Here is a 13,926-nt window from a genome sequence, read left to right on the forward strand (position 1 = left end):
TAAAACTTATTTTTAGTTGTTTATGTAATGTGCCTACAGAGTACAAAATTTAGATCCTTATAATACAGACTGAGTCATCTGAGCTTATACACTCCTGTATTTTCTTTTTGAATACTTTTATTCAGTTTGGAAAGTAATATGTTCAAACTTGATAGATCATATGTGGAATAAAAGAATGATTTTCTCTCCTAGGTCTGTTGTTCTCTGTATGTTTATCTCAAATAGAAATTTTGGTTTTACCTGACCTAAAGAAAGTACCCAAAAAATAAAATCTTCAAAAAAATTTTACTGTTTTTTGTTATTACACAATATGTAAAGCATATGTCTGCATCCATATGTTATAACTCAGTAATATCCACATTTGTGTGTGGGAAGAAATACTGAAATCTTAAATTGTGGATCAGATTGCAATTCTTCACTTGCTAAATACTTACTGAGCAACTAAGTCCATCACATAATTTGCAGATGAGGCTGCTTGTTTTATCGCTGACTTGGAAATGATCATGAGCCAAACAAACTTGCCTTCTGGTGAGAAGTGTGTGCTTTGGCAAGTCAAGCACACTTTCACTTTTTTTAAAAAAAATGTATTTTATTGATTTTTTACAGAGAGAAAGAGAGGGATAGAGAGTTAGAAACATTGATGATAGAGAGAAACATCGATCAGCTGCCTCTTGCACAACCCCCACTGGGGATGTGCCCGCAACCAAGGTACATGCCCTTGACCGGAATCGAACCTGGGACCCTTCAGTCCGAAGGCCGACGCTCTATCCACTGAGCCAAACCGGTTTCGGCCACACTTTCACTTTAAATGGACTTTCACCAAGGTCGAAAGTTTGCATAAAGAAATCAAAAGTATCAGGAACATGAAAGTATAAAATGAAGCAAATATATTTTTACTAGTTTTTCTTTACTATCCTATATGATAGCAAGCATATAATTTGAACTATAACACATGTATACCTGTATCTTTTGTAAATTGAGTCATATTTTAAATAAATGAAGGCCTTTCACTACCTAAAGAATTACTCAGAAAATCCTTCTGAAATGTGAATAAATGTTCCATATCTTGGTGTTTTCTAAACTCCAGTCATTTGTATAACCCTTCATAGTTTTTGTCATATTCATATGCCAATATTTACTTAATATTGTTTCTGTAATCCCTCTCCCTTTTTAAATTTAAATTTTGCTAGTGTACTATTAGTATCACTTGCTATAAATGGAAATAATTCAGAGATATAAATATGTAGCCATTAAAATAAAGGATTTGCTTACTATCACCTAATACTATACCAGTGGTGATAGATATAGAACATGTTGGGAAACACTGTGCTACATGGGTGTAAATTCAGATTTTTATCAATTTAATTTTCTTAAAATAAGGATAAATTAGATAGATAGTAAACCCTGTGAGGGCAGAAATTACTTCTGGTTTGTACATATTGTTTCCCCAACACTGAGTACTTGGCCCATAATTGGTATGCAGTAAATAGTGAATAGTAAATTAACAAGTGATGCATATATTTATGTATTCATCTTCTAAATACTATTTAGTAATGAATAATACTCAAACTGTATATGAAAGTACATATGGCCCATATATGTTGTATCCTCAGTCTTCAAAATACCAAGTAATATAATGCAAAACATTTCTATTCATCTTTAACCCTTTGCACTCGCTTGCTTTTTTTCTCGATTCCTTTATTCTACTCGGGATTTAATTTTTTAAATACCCCGGATTTTACAAAGCATGGCAGTAGAATAAAAAACTGGAGTTTCTTTTCATACAAACTTATTTATTTGGATTTTTTTTATTTCAAATTATTGATACATTCAAAGAGTAATTTTAATCTCGATGCTAACTGTGTCGAGTCACACTCGACATCTGAGTGCAAAAGGTTAATGAGCATGTTTATAGATCAAAGGAGGTTGCTATCCTATATAATAAAAGCATAATATGCTAAGTATCTGACCCATTGGTCGACCATTTGGTTGACCGCTTGACCGCTATGACACGCACTGACCACCGGGGGACAGATGCTCTGACCAGTAGATTAGCTTGCTGCTGGGGTCCAGCCCATCGGGACTGGCTGAGAGAGTTGGACATGCCCTGGAGCCCTCCCGTGGACCCTCCCCAGCTGGCCTGCCAACCTTCTGTGGTCCCTCCCCAGCTGGCCGACCCCCGTAGGCCCCGATTGGGACTGGGCAAGATGGCCCCGATTGGCCTCTATTGCTGGCCAGGCCAAGGGACCCCACCTGTGCATGAATTTGTACACCGGGCCTCTATTATTGCAAATAAAAAGAACTTGAAGAAGTTGGAGATGAGACAGTATAGGAGTAGGCATTGTGATTGAAAAGAGTGATGAGAGAAAATAAATTGAATATATATATATATATTAGGATCTGAGGTAACTCTGCAACTGTGTTCAGGCAAGAAAATGGGGCTAAATTAAAGGACTAAATATAGATGCAAGAGTTGCTTCATTGGAGAAAGCTCTGTTCCATTAACAGCTACTTCCAAATCACCAACATTAATGACCAAATTGTTCTAAAATGAGATAGTCTAAACATACCCCTTCTGGCCTTCTTCCAAGAAACTCACTTCTAAAGCTTAAATCCCAACCTATTTTCTTTTGTCCATGCACTTAAGAAATGACATAATCAATTTTCTGCATCATTTGAGTTAGAAGAAAAGACCATATAAAGCTGAATGAGCAAAGGATGTTGGTCCCATTTATAATCAGAGGTTCATCAGTTAGGGAGGCCTTTGAAATACAAATAGGCTGTTTCATAAAACCTATGAGGCCTTAGTAAGTGGAAGCAATCCACATGTGTTAGGAAGTCAATGGTTAGCTAATTTGCTCTCTAGGAATTACTTTGACGGTGGGAACAACTGACTTGAGGAACTGACTATTCAGAAGAGGAACCACAGAAACAAAAACATCCATAGTTCAGAAATAATGTTAAACTTTTGCAATAATATAAGATATCTATTTTTTGGCCTATTACCTAATCTAAAAGAACAGTTTGTGCCTTGTTTTAGTGAGGGGACTCTGGGCTTATCAGAGCTAAATAAATGATGGCTTATTTCTCTTAAAAAAACAACACAACTTTATTCATTTATTAAAAAAAAAATTGTCTCTTTCAAAATTGAACATAGGAAAAGAGGAAATTTAAAAAGAAAATGAAAGGAATATGTACTTCCAAGAATTTGGAGTTAGATGAGACTGGATGAGGAAGGAGATAGATTATGCTGGGCTGGAGTGGACTGTCTGGGGTGAAGGACTCTAAACAGCAGCTGGATTTCCCTTCAACACCAGGGAAATAACCGTGCCTGGTCACTGCAGCAGGAACTATGATACAGATGTGGGAAGTATAGAAGAAAATGCTTCCTACCTTGGCAACCAGTCTTCAAGCACAGCACAAGGCTAGAAGATGGGAGAGGAGTGCATGTGGATATTTCGCAGCTACTAGTACAGTGGTGCAGTGCCATCAGATCACGTAGGGTCTGAGTCAACCCCAAAGCACCCAGAAACCAGAGATATTTGAGAGGAAGGGGACAATCTGTAAGGCAACTCCAGGAATTTTCCCTCTATGAACAAAGGAAGAGACTTGGATGGGGTTGGATGTTCCCACTATGTAGCAAATAGAACCCCAGGAGAATAAAGGGCTCCTAATATTTGTGAATGTTAATAAATCACTGGAGGAAATATATGAGACTCAAGATACATACCTTCCTTTGTGTAGGGAATTTTGCGAATTTTAGCCTGTTCTACTTGCAGGCAGCTGTGAACATATAGGTGATCTTCACTAAATCGCATATAATTGCTTTACCTCATATTTTTTTTCATTTGTCTGATATGCTATTTACATGGCAAGATATTTTTTGAGGGTTGAATAAGCTAATATATGAGAAACCCATTAAATAGTGACATAAAGGGTATATATTTTCAGAAATATGAAGGATATTGATGCATGAATGCTATTGCCATATGTTGATGAATGATGCATTAGGTTGTAATAGGGTATGCTGATAGTAATAAAAGACCCTAAAATCTCAGTGGCTTAGAGCAAACAGGCGGATTTCTTGCTTATACTACATGTCCATTCCAAGTAGAGGAGGAAGGTGCCCCACATCATCCTCACTCGGGAACTGCTGCTGATCAGATCATTGCTGGTCATTGTGATGGGGAAAATATACATGTGACTCACACACTGCATCTTCAAGGCTCTGCCTACCAGGGACACATGTCACTCCCTAATTAGCTTTAGGAAGTCCCGTGGCAATCCTTGCTGTGTCCAGAAGAGCTGGAAAAATTTGGTGAGCAGCACTAATGACCATCACAGATAATTTCTTCCCATTTTCTGCAGCAGGAGGATTTTTGCAACAGAGAAGCTGTCTAGATGTTTTTCCTCTTACTAATACCACTCATTCTTTCTGTAATGCTTCCAATAACCAAGTGGACTTTCACAATCTTATGTTTTCTTGGTTATTAGGATTTGCTGGTGCTAAAATGTTAGTAGAATACCTTTGTTTATTTGAGATAAAAGCAGCAAGTGTATAACAGCCCATTTTTGTTTTCTTTTCCCACACAGACATTGATGAGTGCTCGGATGGCTTTGTTCAGTGTGACAGCCGGGCCAACTGCATTAACCTGCCTGGATGGTACCACTGTGAGTGCAGAGACGGCTACCATGACAATGGAATGTTTTCCCCCAGTGGAGAGTCGTGTGAAGGTCAGTACAGGAGAAGACCTAGAGTTTAAAACTCCTCTTGAACCTGAGGAATAGATAAGGTATAGATAGTTGCCATTGACCTAATGTTTAAGTTGGTGATTTTTGTTGTGTGCTTATACAGCAGTGATTGGAAACATGTTAAAATCTAACTTTTGCTTGCTAACTATGATAATCAGTTTTTAGATTATTAAAATTTGTGACACTAAACCAATTCTCTATGGATATTTGCAACCATTGAGTGTGTTTTAGAATGAATATCAGATACAGTTTGGAATTGCCCCCCAAAATATGAACCCCAAAAAAAACTTGAAAAAATAGATGGGGAAAGCAGCATAGAGAGAAAAAGGGGGTAATAGGGATATGAGAGTGATATAGCCAAATATAATATACACAGTACACGATAACATATCACTTGCCTGGCAAAGTAAGAGATGTTTAGTGAATGTCGCGTGTTGAATACAGAAGATATGATTCCTGCTTGAAAGAGGATTTCAGTCTAATAGGAGTGGAAAATTCAACCAGGTTATACTCAACTAGAGGCCTGGTGCACAGATTTGTGTACCGGTGGGATCCCTTGGCCTGGCCTGCAGGGATTGGGCCGAAACTGGCAGTCCAACATCCCCCGAGGGGTCTCAGATTGCTAGAGGGCGCAGGCCAGGCCGAGGGACCCCACCGGTGCATGAATCTGTGCACTGGGCCTCTAGTACGAATATAAGATCTTTGGTTAATCTCTTTCTGCCCTCCCCCTCCCCACTTCCCTCTGAGATTCATCAATTTGTTCCATGTTTCTATGCCTGTGCATTGAGTGTCTGCCCCCTGGTGGTCAGTGTGTGTCATAGCTACCAGTCGAATGGTCGAATGGTTGCTTAGGCATTTATATATATAGATTACTTACCATTAATTTTGAATCCATTTCAGTGAATTAACGAAAAATTCTGCTTATCTGTACCCTCTGTCAAGGGGCACAGGTTTTAAACAGCAGGCAGAACCCAGTGAATAATTGCCAGGGAAACCACCCACACTGAAAGGATTTGCCATCAAATGTAGGCACAGGAATGGAGAATTAAAAAAACCTCAAAAACTCTCATTATTTTCACCATTTGTATTTACACCTTCATGGAGTAACAGCCTGAGAGAATACTGTGGCTAAAATGACAAAGTCAGTGAAAGCCTTGGAGAAGCTAACTTAACAGCAGTTGACACCTAAATGATATGATGTCTTTTATCCTTGTGCCTCTAAAGGGTTTCACACAGAGAAAAGTGAAACAGACTTGGGTGATAGATGCCAAAGCTCCCAGCATGCTTTGCCAGCAGCCGCAGAGCTCTGGACCTTGAGCAGAGGGGCCATCTGGATTTTTACGTAGGAATGGGAATACTAACATCTTACCAGGGGCTAAAGCCTGGCATCTGCATATAACCATTTAACTTTGGTCTGAGGGCTTTCCCTTGCCCTTGTTAATGTTCCAGAGTAAGTACTTCCAGCCCCATAGAGAATTCCAAGGACCAGAAGCAGATCACACTGTGATTTGGCTCTTCCCCGATAAACTATTTTGCCTGTATTCTGTAGTATATTATGAGAAAGAAGCCTTCCTTTTGTCTTTTATTTTCAATGACCCACAAAAAGGATGAACAAAAGCTGATTATATATAAATCATACAGAAACATACACATGAAAGCTGAAAATGCATCTTTAGTTCATCTCCCTCTCCCCATCCCTTCCACTTCTTCTCTAGGAGTAATCTGTGTTTCATTCTGCTGGGTCTCCTTGCACACCCTTTCACATATGAGTAGAAAACCACATACCTCTGTTGACTATCTTACTTTACACTTGTAACTGCGCTCACTGTTTTTTAAATGAATGACCACAAATCTCAAGTGGGCTATATTTGTTATCTATTGATGCATAACAAATTTCCCCCCAAACTTAGCAGCTGAAAACAACAAAAATTATCTCACAGCAGCTTAGATGTAGGCCTCTGGTTTTGGGGTTTCTCATGAGGTTACAGTTAAGTTGTTGTCCAGCCTGTGGTCTCATCTTGAAGACTTGTCTGGGTGGGATTGGAGGTAACGGGACTCGCTTTCCAAGGTCACTCATGGGACTAGTGGCATGCCTTGTTTCCTTATCACATGAGACACTCCATGGGGCTGCCTCAAGGCACAGGAGCTGGCTTCCTTCCCCTGGAGTGAGCAGTTCAGGAGAGAGCAAGTGCCCAAGATGGAAGCTACAGCTTTTTTATAACTTAACCTCAGATGTGACATTTTATCACTGTTCCCATATTCTGTTTGTTAGAAGTGAGTCGATAAGTCTAGCCCACATTCTAGGGGAGGGGATTATATAGGAGCCTAAACATTAAATGCTGAGGATCATTGGGGGCCATCTTACAGGGGCCGTCAGCGTTGTCCCGCATTCCTGTATTGTTTCCTTAGTAACTTTCCCCTGCAACTGTCTGATACAACCATTTCATCCCTTTTCCAGTCTCCTCAAACCTTAGATAGCACTTCCTTTCTCTTCATTTTTCTGTTGATGGTTATTCTTCTTATTTAACTGAGAAAAACAGAAATACCTCACTTCTGCCCCAGGAGCTAACTGGATAACTCTCACTTATGTCTTTATCTGCTGCTTTCCCTCCCTCCTGTTTCACTGAGTGAAGTTTTATTTTTCCTATCAAAAATTAAACCCTCCATTGTACCTTGCATCTCATTCCCTCTCACTCACATGAGGTCTCTGCCCTTGTACTATCCACTTTCTCTTCCACATCATATACACTCTTTTTCTACTGCATCATTCTCATTAGCATGCAAACAGCCTGGAGTAGCACCCATCATTAAAAACAAAAACAAAGAAAATGTCACTTTCCTTGACATCACCTGATTTCCCATTTTTCTGTTCCCTTTCAGAGTAAAACTCTTTAAAAATTTTTTCTAGCCTTGTTACCTGTGCTTCCCTGCTTCCAGTGAAGCTGAGTCCCCCTGCTGCAGTGAATGCTCTCCTTCCAGGATTAGCAAATTTCATTTGCTAATCCCCCTGGTCAGTTACTCTCTTTGCTTGATGACTCAGCCATTTGGCCCAGATGATCATTTCTTCCTCTTGAAACAATTTTCTTCACTTGGCTTTGAGGACAGTACTCTCTCCTGGCTTTCTCACAAACCCTACCAGCTTCTCCGTTCGCTCACCAGAGAGTAAAATCCAAATCCTAACAATGATTTACAAAGGCCTACATGATATGGATGCGTGGCTTTCTTGACACTTCTCAAATACACCAAATTGATTCCCTTCTCATGTGCTGTTCTTTTGGTCTGGAATGTTCCTCCCCCAGATCTTTACCTGCTAAAAAAATAAAAAAAAAAAAAAAGTTTAATGTAGATTTTCTCTAAAATGGCTTCTCCTGGACTCCCAATTTAAAATAGCATCTTACCTCTGACACTATTCACTTACCGTTTCACTTCTCTGCATAGACATTATAAATTTCCCTGAAATGTTTGTATAAATTAATGTGTTTCATTCCTTATTGTCTGCTATAGAGCATAAGTTCAAGAGTCATAGAATTGCCTTGGCCAGTGTGGCTCAGTTAGTTGGAACATCATCCTATACACTGAAGGTGGTGGTTTGGTTTCCAGTCAGAGCACATACCCCGGTTACTGGTTCAATCCCCAGTCAGGGCATGTACTGGAGGCAACTGGTCCATGTTCCTCATATCGATGTTTCTCTCTCTCTCTCTCCTCCCTCCCTCTCTCTCTCTGCCTCTCTCTAAAAGTCAATAAAAAAGCATATCTTCAGGTGAGGGAAAATTTTTTAAAAAGAGTCATAGAATTTGTTTGCTTGTCAGTCATCAGTGTCTATAGCAGTAGAACCTAGTAGATGATATCTGTATTTTTCTAATGACAAAGATAAGAGATGTATGTAGATGACATTTTAATCAGAAGTGTGTTAGGAACATAATCTATGTTAAAAGTAGATATATAGTATGTTTGATAGTAGCTAAGTTATATGTAAATATATATTTACATATATATATATAGTAATGATCAGGACAAAACATAATTAGTACATTCATGAGTATTCAGAAAATAACAAGAAAGATTAAACTAGCCATTAAAGTAACACATAATAAAGATGAAGATAGTGAAGTAAAATATTCTATGGGATGCTCATGCAGATACTTACACAGAAACAGTTGAAATTCTGATTTTTTCAAAACCACAATCTGGAATGATTATTCTTTTGTTATCTTCCAATAGAATTTATAATGATTACCACAGAAATTACTACCTTTTCAGAAGTCAGTGTGCTATGAAGGAGTCTTTTAAAATAACCCACCTGTGCTATAAAAAAATTTAAAAAAATTAAAGACTAAAATGCTTCTTCTGAACACTTATCCATTTACTGCAATTTCAGTGACTTATAGAATTGTAACATTAGTACATGGAAGGATGCAGTTATAAGAGGATGATTATTTCTGAGAAGGCACCATATTTTTGTTGCTGAACAGTAAACAAGAGCATTTCAAAGTGGACAAAGCCACAGCAGTGGATTTACAATTACAATGAAGTATGAGATTCATACTTGAAGACTTCAATAAATAACTATGTACCATTTCACTGTTTTTTAGGCTTCAGTTGTGTCATCTACAACATACATGTTTGTAAGCTACATTCATACAAAGTGTATGCTGTTTTGTTCATTCATTTACTCTGAGGCATAGACACTTAATCCCCAGGTAATATGCCAGAGTAACATTTTCCTTGTCCATATCATCATTTCTACCAAGCCTGTATTTTTTTCCATAGTAATATTTTATTTTCATGCCCACATTGCACTTTCTTGTCACTGCTCTCAGCTTATAGAAGCGATAAAATTTGTATAACAAAAACTGTTACAGAAGATAGAATGTAGTGATATTTTTAATAGAAAAGAAAGCTACAAGTTTGAAAATTATAAATATTTGAGAAAAATATAAATTCAGGGCTGTAAGAAAACAAAAAGAGAAATTATTTCCTGTTTGGGTGAGATAGGAAAAGAGAATGCAAGCAAAGGAAATAAGTTTAAATGCCTTATGAAGAAGTTTGAACTGGAGTCTGAAGGACAATTTTTGAGAAAGGAAATGATGAAAGTATATCTTCACTAAATTCATATTTCAGCCCAGTTTTTTTTCTGAACTCCAGCCCCATATATCCAATTACTTACGGGTAAGACAGTTCTACTTGGAAGCCCAGAGGAAAGTGTAATTCAGTTTTCTAAACTAACTCATGTCTTTCTTCATCCCTGCCACCCATTTCTACTCCTCAGCAAAATCTTGCTTTTCTCTCTGGAAATATCATCAACCACATCTTCTAGGCCAGAAATCTGAACATCGTTCATGATCGCTCCCTTCCCCTAATCTTTAAAGCCAACAACAAGTCACTATGTTGCTTTATCTTTGTTGTTTTCTTTCTTGGAAAGTTCTATCATCATTTTTTCTTTCTGTGCGTCCCCACTGCTCCCATTCAGTACGGCGCTGTGCTTCAGAGCACAGACTTGGAGACTGACTGCGTGGTCTTTCCATTCCTTACTGACTGTGTGACCTTAGGGATGTTATGCAACACTTCTATGCCCAGTTTCCTGATCTGTACAAAGTGAATAATAGCTGTACTTTCCTCAGTGTGGTAAGGATTAATGAGCCATTATATGAAAATACTTAGAATCGGATAATACCAACCACTGTATAAGGGTTTGCTTTTATGAGATGACCGTCTCTTGCCTGGACTACTGAAAGAGCCTGTTGATTGATCTGGTTTCAAATTCTAATCCACTCAAATCCCTTTCCCAATATGAAACCAAAGGAATCTTTCTAAAATGGATATCTGATTATGATTTTTTTGAATTCTCTAAAATGACATTGTATTGTCTTTATGATAAAGTTCACATTTCTTAACATGACCTTTACCTGGGCCCTGTCTTCCTCTTTAGCTGCATGTTTACCAATTCTGCTCTCCCTGGACGTTCAAGTCATACCAACATATCTATTCCTTAAACACATCTCGATGGCTCTAACCATTGTGTCTTTGAACACACACTTGCCTCTGACTTGACCACTCTTTACCACTTCTTTGCTTGGCTAAAGTTTATTCATAGTTTAGTTGTTACACCTGGGGACGGGGCGGGAGAGAGGGGGTGCGGTGTGCGTGGGCAGAAGATCCTACAAGAGCTACCAAGGAAGCATGTGATAGGAGGCAAGTAAAGGAAATTTGCCAGGGAGAGGGAATAAGCTATGTCAAATGTTGCTGCTAGATCCAGTTAGACGACAATTGAGACTTGACCGTTGGATTTAGCAACATGATTTTTTTTTTTATCACTTACTAAAGGAGTTAACAATATTTTTAAAGTTGAAATATTTACATTCCATAGTAGGCTTTTCAAAGCAGAATATATTCCCTTTATGCATATTTAATTTAGAAACCATACATTATAGTAAAAATGAATTCCAACATTCTATACTACCACTCAATTGAAAATAGCCTCTGCCATGAGAAACCCAGAGTAGAGAAGCAGAAGAGGCAAGATGAGTTCAAATTATTTCAAATCCCACTGGCTAACAAAAGGTAATGATTAGTCCATTATGATGTTTCTGCCTACACATTTCTCCACGTATGACAAGTGCATGCCAGCCACTGTTGTGAGCAGCTTTTAGTCTATTTTTTAAAATTATTGTAAGTGTCCCTTATTTATGAGCATGGATGTCCCTGGATATCTCCTCTTTGTCTTCTGCAGCAAATCCGAGGTCTCTCTCTGCCCAGAAGGGGAAGAAAGCATTACCTTTTATCAGAGTTTTTATTTTAAATGTCAGGCAAAATGAAAAGATTATAAAATTCCAGCCATAGTCATTGATGGAATATTGTTGTTAATAGTGTGTATTTAAAGCACTATATAGTAAGAGGTTTTTGTAGAATTTGTGGTCAAAGAGACCAAATAACTATGGTTAATGTTTATCCAGCTTACTATAATTCCTAATTATAAGAGTATTTCTTGGGAGATGAAGATCAACTCATCAAATATACCTTATTATTCTGAATAGACCAAATATAGGGCTACTTTAAAAATTTTATTTCCATTACCAAGAGAAAATTTTATCTGCTCTGAAAAAAAATATATTAATCAGTGTACATTAAAAATATTTTAAAGTATCCTCATACTGGCTAACAGTTCTCCTTGTGATCATCTATAGTAATAAAAGCATTATATGCTAATTAGACCAGACAGCCAAACGTCCTTCCAGACAAAGCCATGGTGGCTAAGGAGGGCCGAGAGCAGGCAACTGTGGTGGGGTGATGGGGGCAGCACCTTCCCCTGATCAGCCTGGTCACCTCCCACAGAGGGAGGCCAGACTGCAGGGAGTGGGCCTAAGCCATCAATAGGACATCCCCTGAGGGCTCTTAGACTGTGAGAGGGGGCAGGCTGGGCTGAGGGACGCCCCCAGTGCACAAATTTTTGTGCACAGGGCCTCTAGTAGTCTATAATTATAAGCAGTACTAGTGGCCTGTGCACAAAATTCCTGCACGGAGGGTGGGGGGGGTGTTCCTCAGCCCGGCCTGTACCCTCTCCAATCTGGGACCCCTCAAAGGATGTCCTACTCCTGGTTTACAGGGATTGGGCCTAAACCAGCAGTCGGACATCCCTCTCACAATCTGGGACTGCTGGCTCCAGCCACTCACCTGCCTGCCTGCCTGCCTGATTGCCCCTAACCACTCTGCCTGCCAGCTTGCTCACCCCCAACTGCCCCCTGCCGCCAGCCTGTTCACCCCCAAATGCCCCCCCGCCAGCCAGTTCACCCCCAACTGCCCCCTGTGCCAGCCTGCTCACCCCCAACTGTCCCCCCTGCTGGCCTGCTCACCTCCAACTGCCCCCCTGCTGGCCTGCTCACCCTCACCTCCTCTCCCCACTGGCCTGCTCAGCTCCAACTGCCCCCCTGCTAGCCTGCTCACTCCAAACTGCCTCCCCCCCACGCTGTCCTGATCACCTCCAACTGACCCTCACTGACAGCCTGCTCACCCCCAACTGGCCCCCCTGCTGGTCTGCTTACCCTCAATGGCCCCTGCCATCCCATCCTGGCCTGATCACCCCCCAGTGACCCAAGGTCCCAGCCCCTCCTTTTTTTCTTTTTCTTTTTTTTTCAGTGCCTGATTGAGCGGAGGCCAGGGCCGGCTGAAAGCAAGTATCTAGGATTTATTTATCTTCTATAATTGAAACTTTGTAGCCTTGAGCAGAGGCCAGGGCCAGCCAGGGCAGGAAGCTTGGCTTCCTCCATTGCTGGGGCAACCCTAGCCTCCTGCTTGCTCCAGCTCTGTGGCCAGCTGCCATCTTGGTTGGGTTAATTTGCATAATCACTCCTGATTGGCTGATGGGCGTTGCTTGTGGGTATAGCAGAGTGATGGTTAATTTGCATGTTTCTCTTTTATTAGTGTAGATTATCCTTGGCAAATCAATCTAATAATAATAGTTCATTGTAGTTACAATAAAAAATCTTTCAGCCATTGTCTCAATTCATAGGTTTTCTTGAGATGGGAGCTAATAAAATAACTAAGCAGAGAGGAATATATCATGTGGCTTATTTTCAAGGATGCATATATAATAGAACTTAAGTATTTAAGATTTTAAATATGGCTAAACTATAATGTTGACTAGTCCATGTCCCCAATATTATTGAAATCAAACCACTTAAGAAAGATATTTACTAAATACTGTTTTTAAAAATTTGAAGGAAAATCAGTGTATATTCCTCCTACTTAAGAGCTATACATTCCATCTTCTCTCTAACCCACTTTCCCTGTTACGATTTAATTCTTTCTTTTGGACCTTTGCTCAGAGGAAATAGATGAAATGGGAAATAACTGCTTACTGCCACTCATACTATATCCCTGAAATGTATTTTGGCTTGTGACCTTTAAATTATGGGGATAAATAAAACGAATCATGTCTCTCCTATGGCCCTGATCTGTGGGTCACGATGCTTGCTTTTCATCTGTATGAAAATGCTTTAGGCTGTGATTGCCATGGACTAGGTGAGGTCGGGTGAAGAAGGGGCAGTTGCCAATTGAGTCAGGCAGGAGATGAAATGATCATCTGAAATGGAAAAGTTAACAAGTGGTGGATTCTTTGTGAGAGGCATGGTAATTGTTGATGGTACCTTGCCCTTCTGTGGGTGAAGAGAAAGTATA

The 13,926-nt window shown here is 39.6% G+C and overlaps 1 protein-coding gene across 1 annotated transcript in view; it reads left to right on the top strand.

Annotated features, from left to right (window-relative positions):
* NELL2 (neural EGFL like 2) overlaps positions 1-13,926 on the top strand; it is a 366,183-nt gene that overhangs the window by 336,267 nt on the left and 15,990 nt on the right. Inside the window, exon 17 of the mRNA XM_054719142.1 lies at positions 4,594-4,734. Coding sequence (XP_054575117.1) covers positions 4,594-4,734 — 141 coding nt within the window. The remainder of the gene's footprint in view (positions 1-4,593; positions 4,735-13,926) is intronic.

The sequence above is a fragment of the Eptesicus fuscus genome, chromosome 7 (genome assembly GCF_027574615.1).
Source record: "Eptesicus fuscus isolate TK198812 chromosome 7, DD_ASM_mEF_20220401, whole genome shotgun sequence".
NCBI lineage: Eukaryota > Metazoa > Chordata > Mammalia > Chiroptera > Vespertilionidae > Eptesicus > Eptesicus fuscus.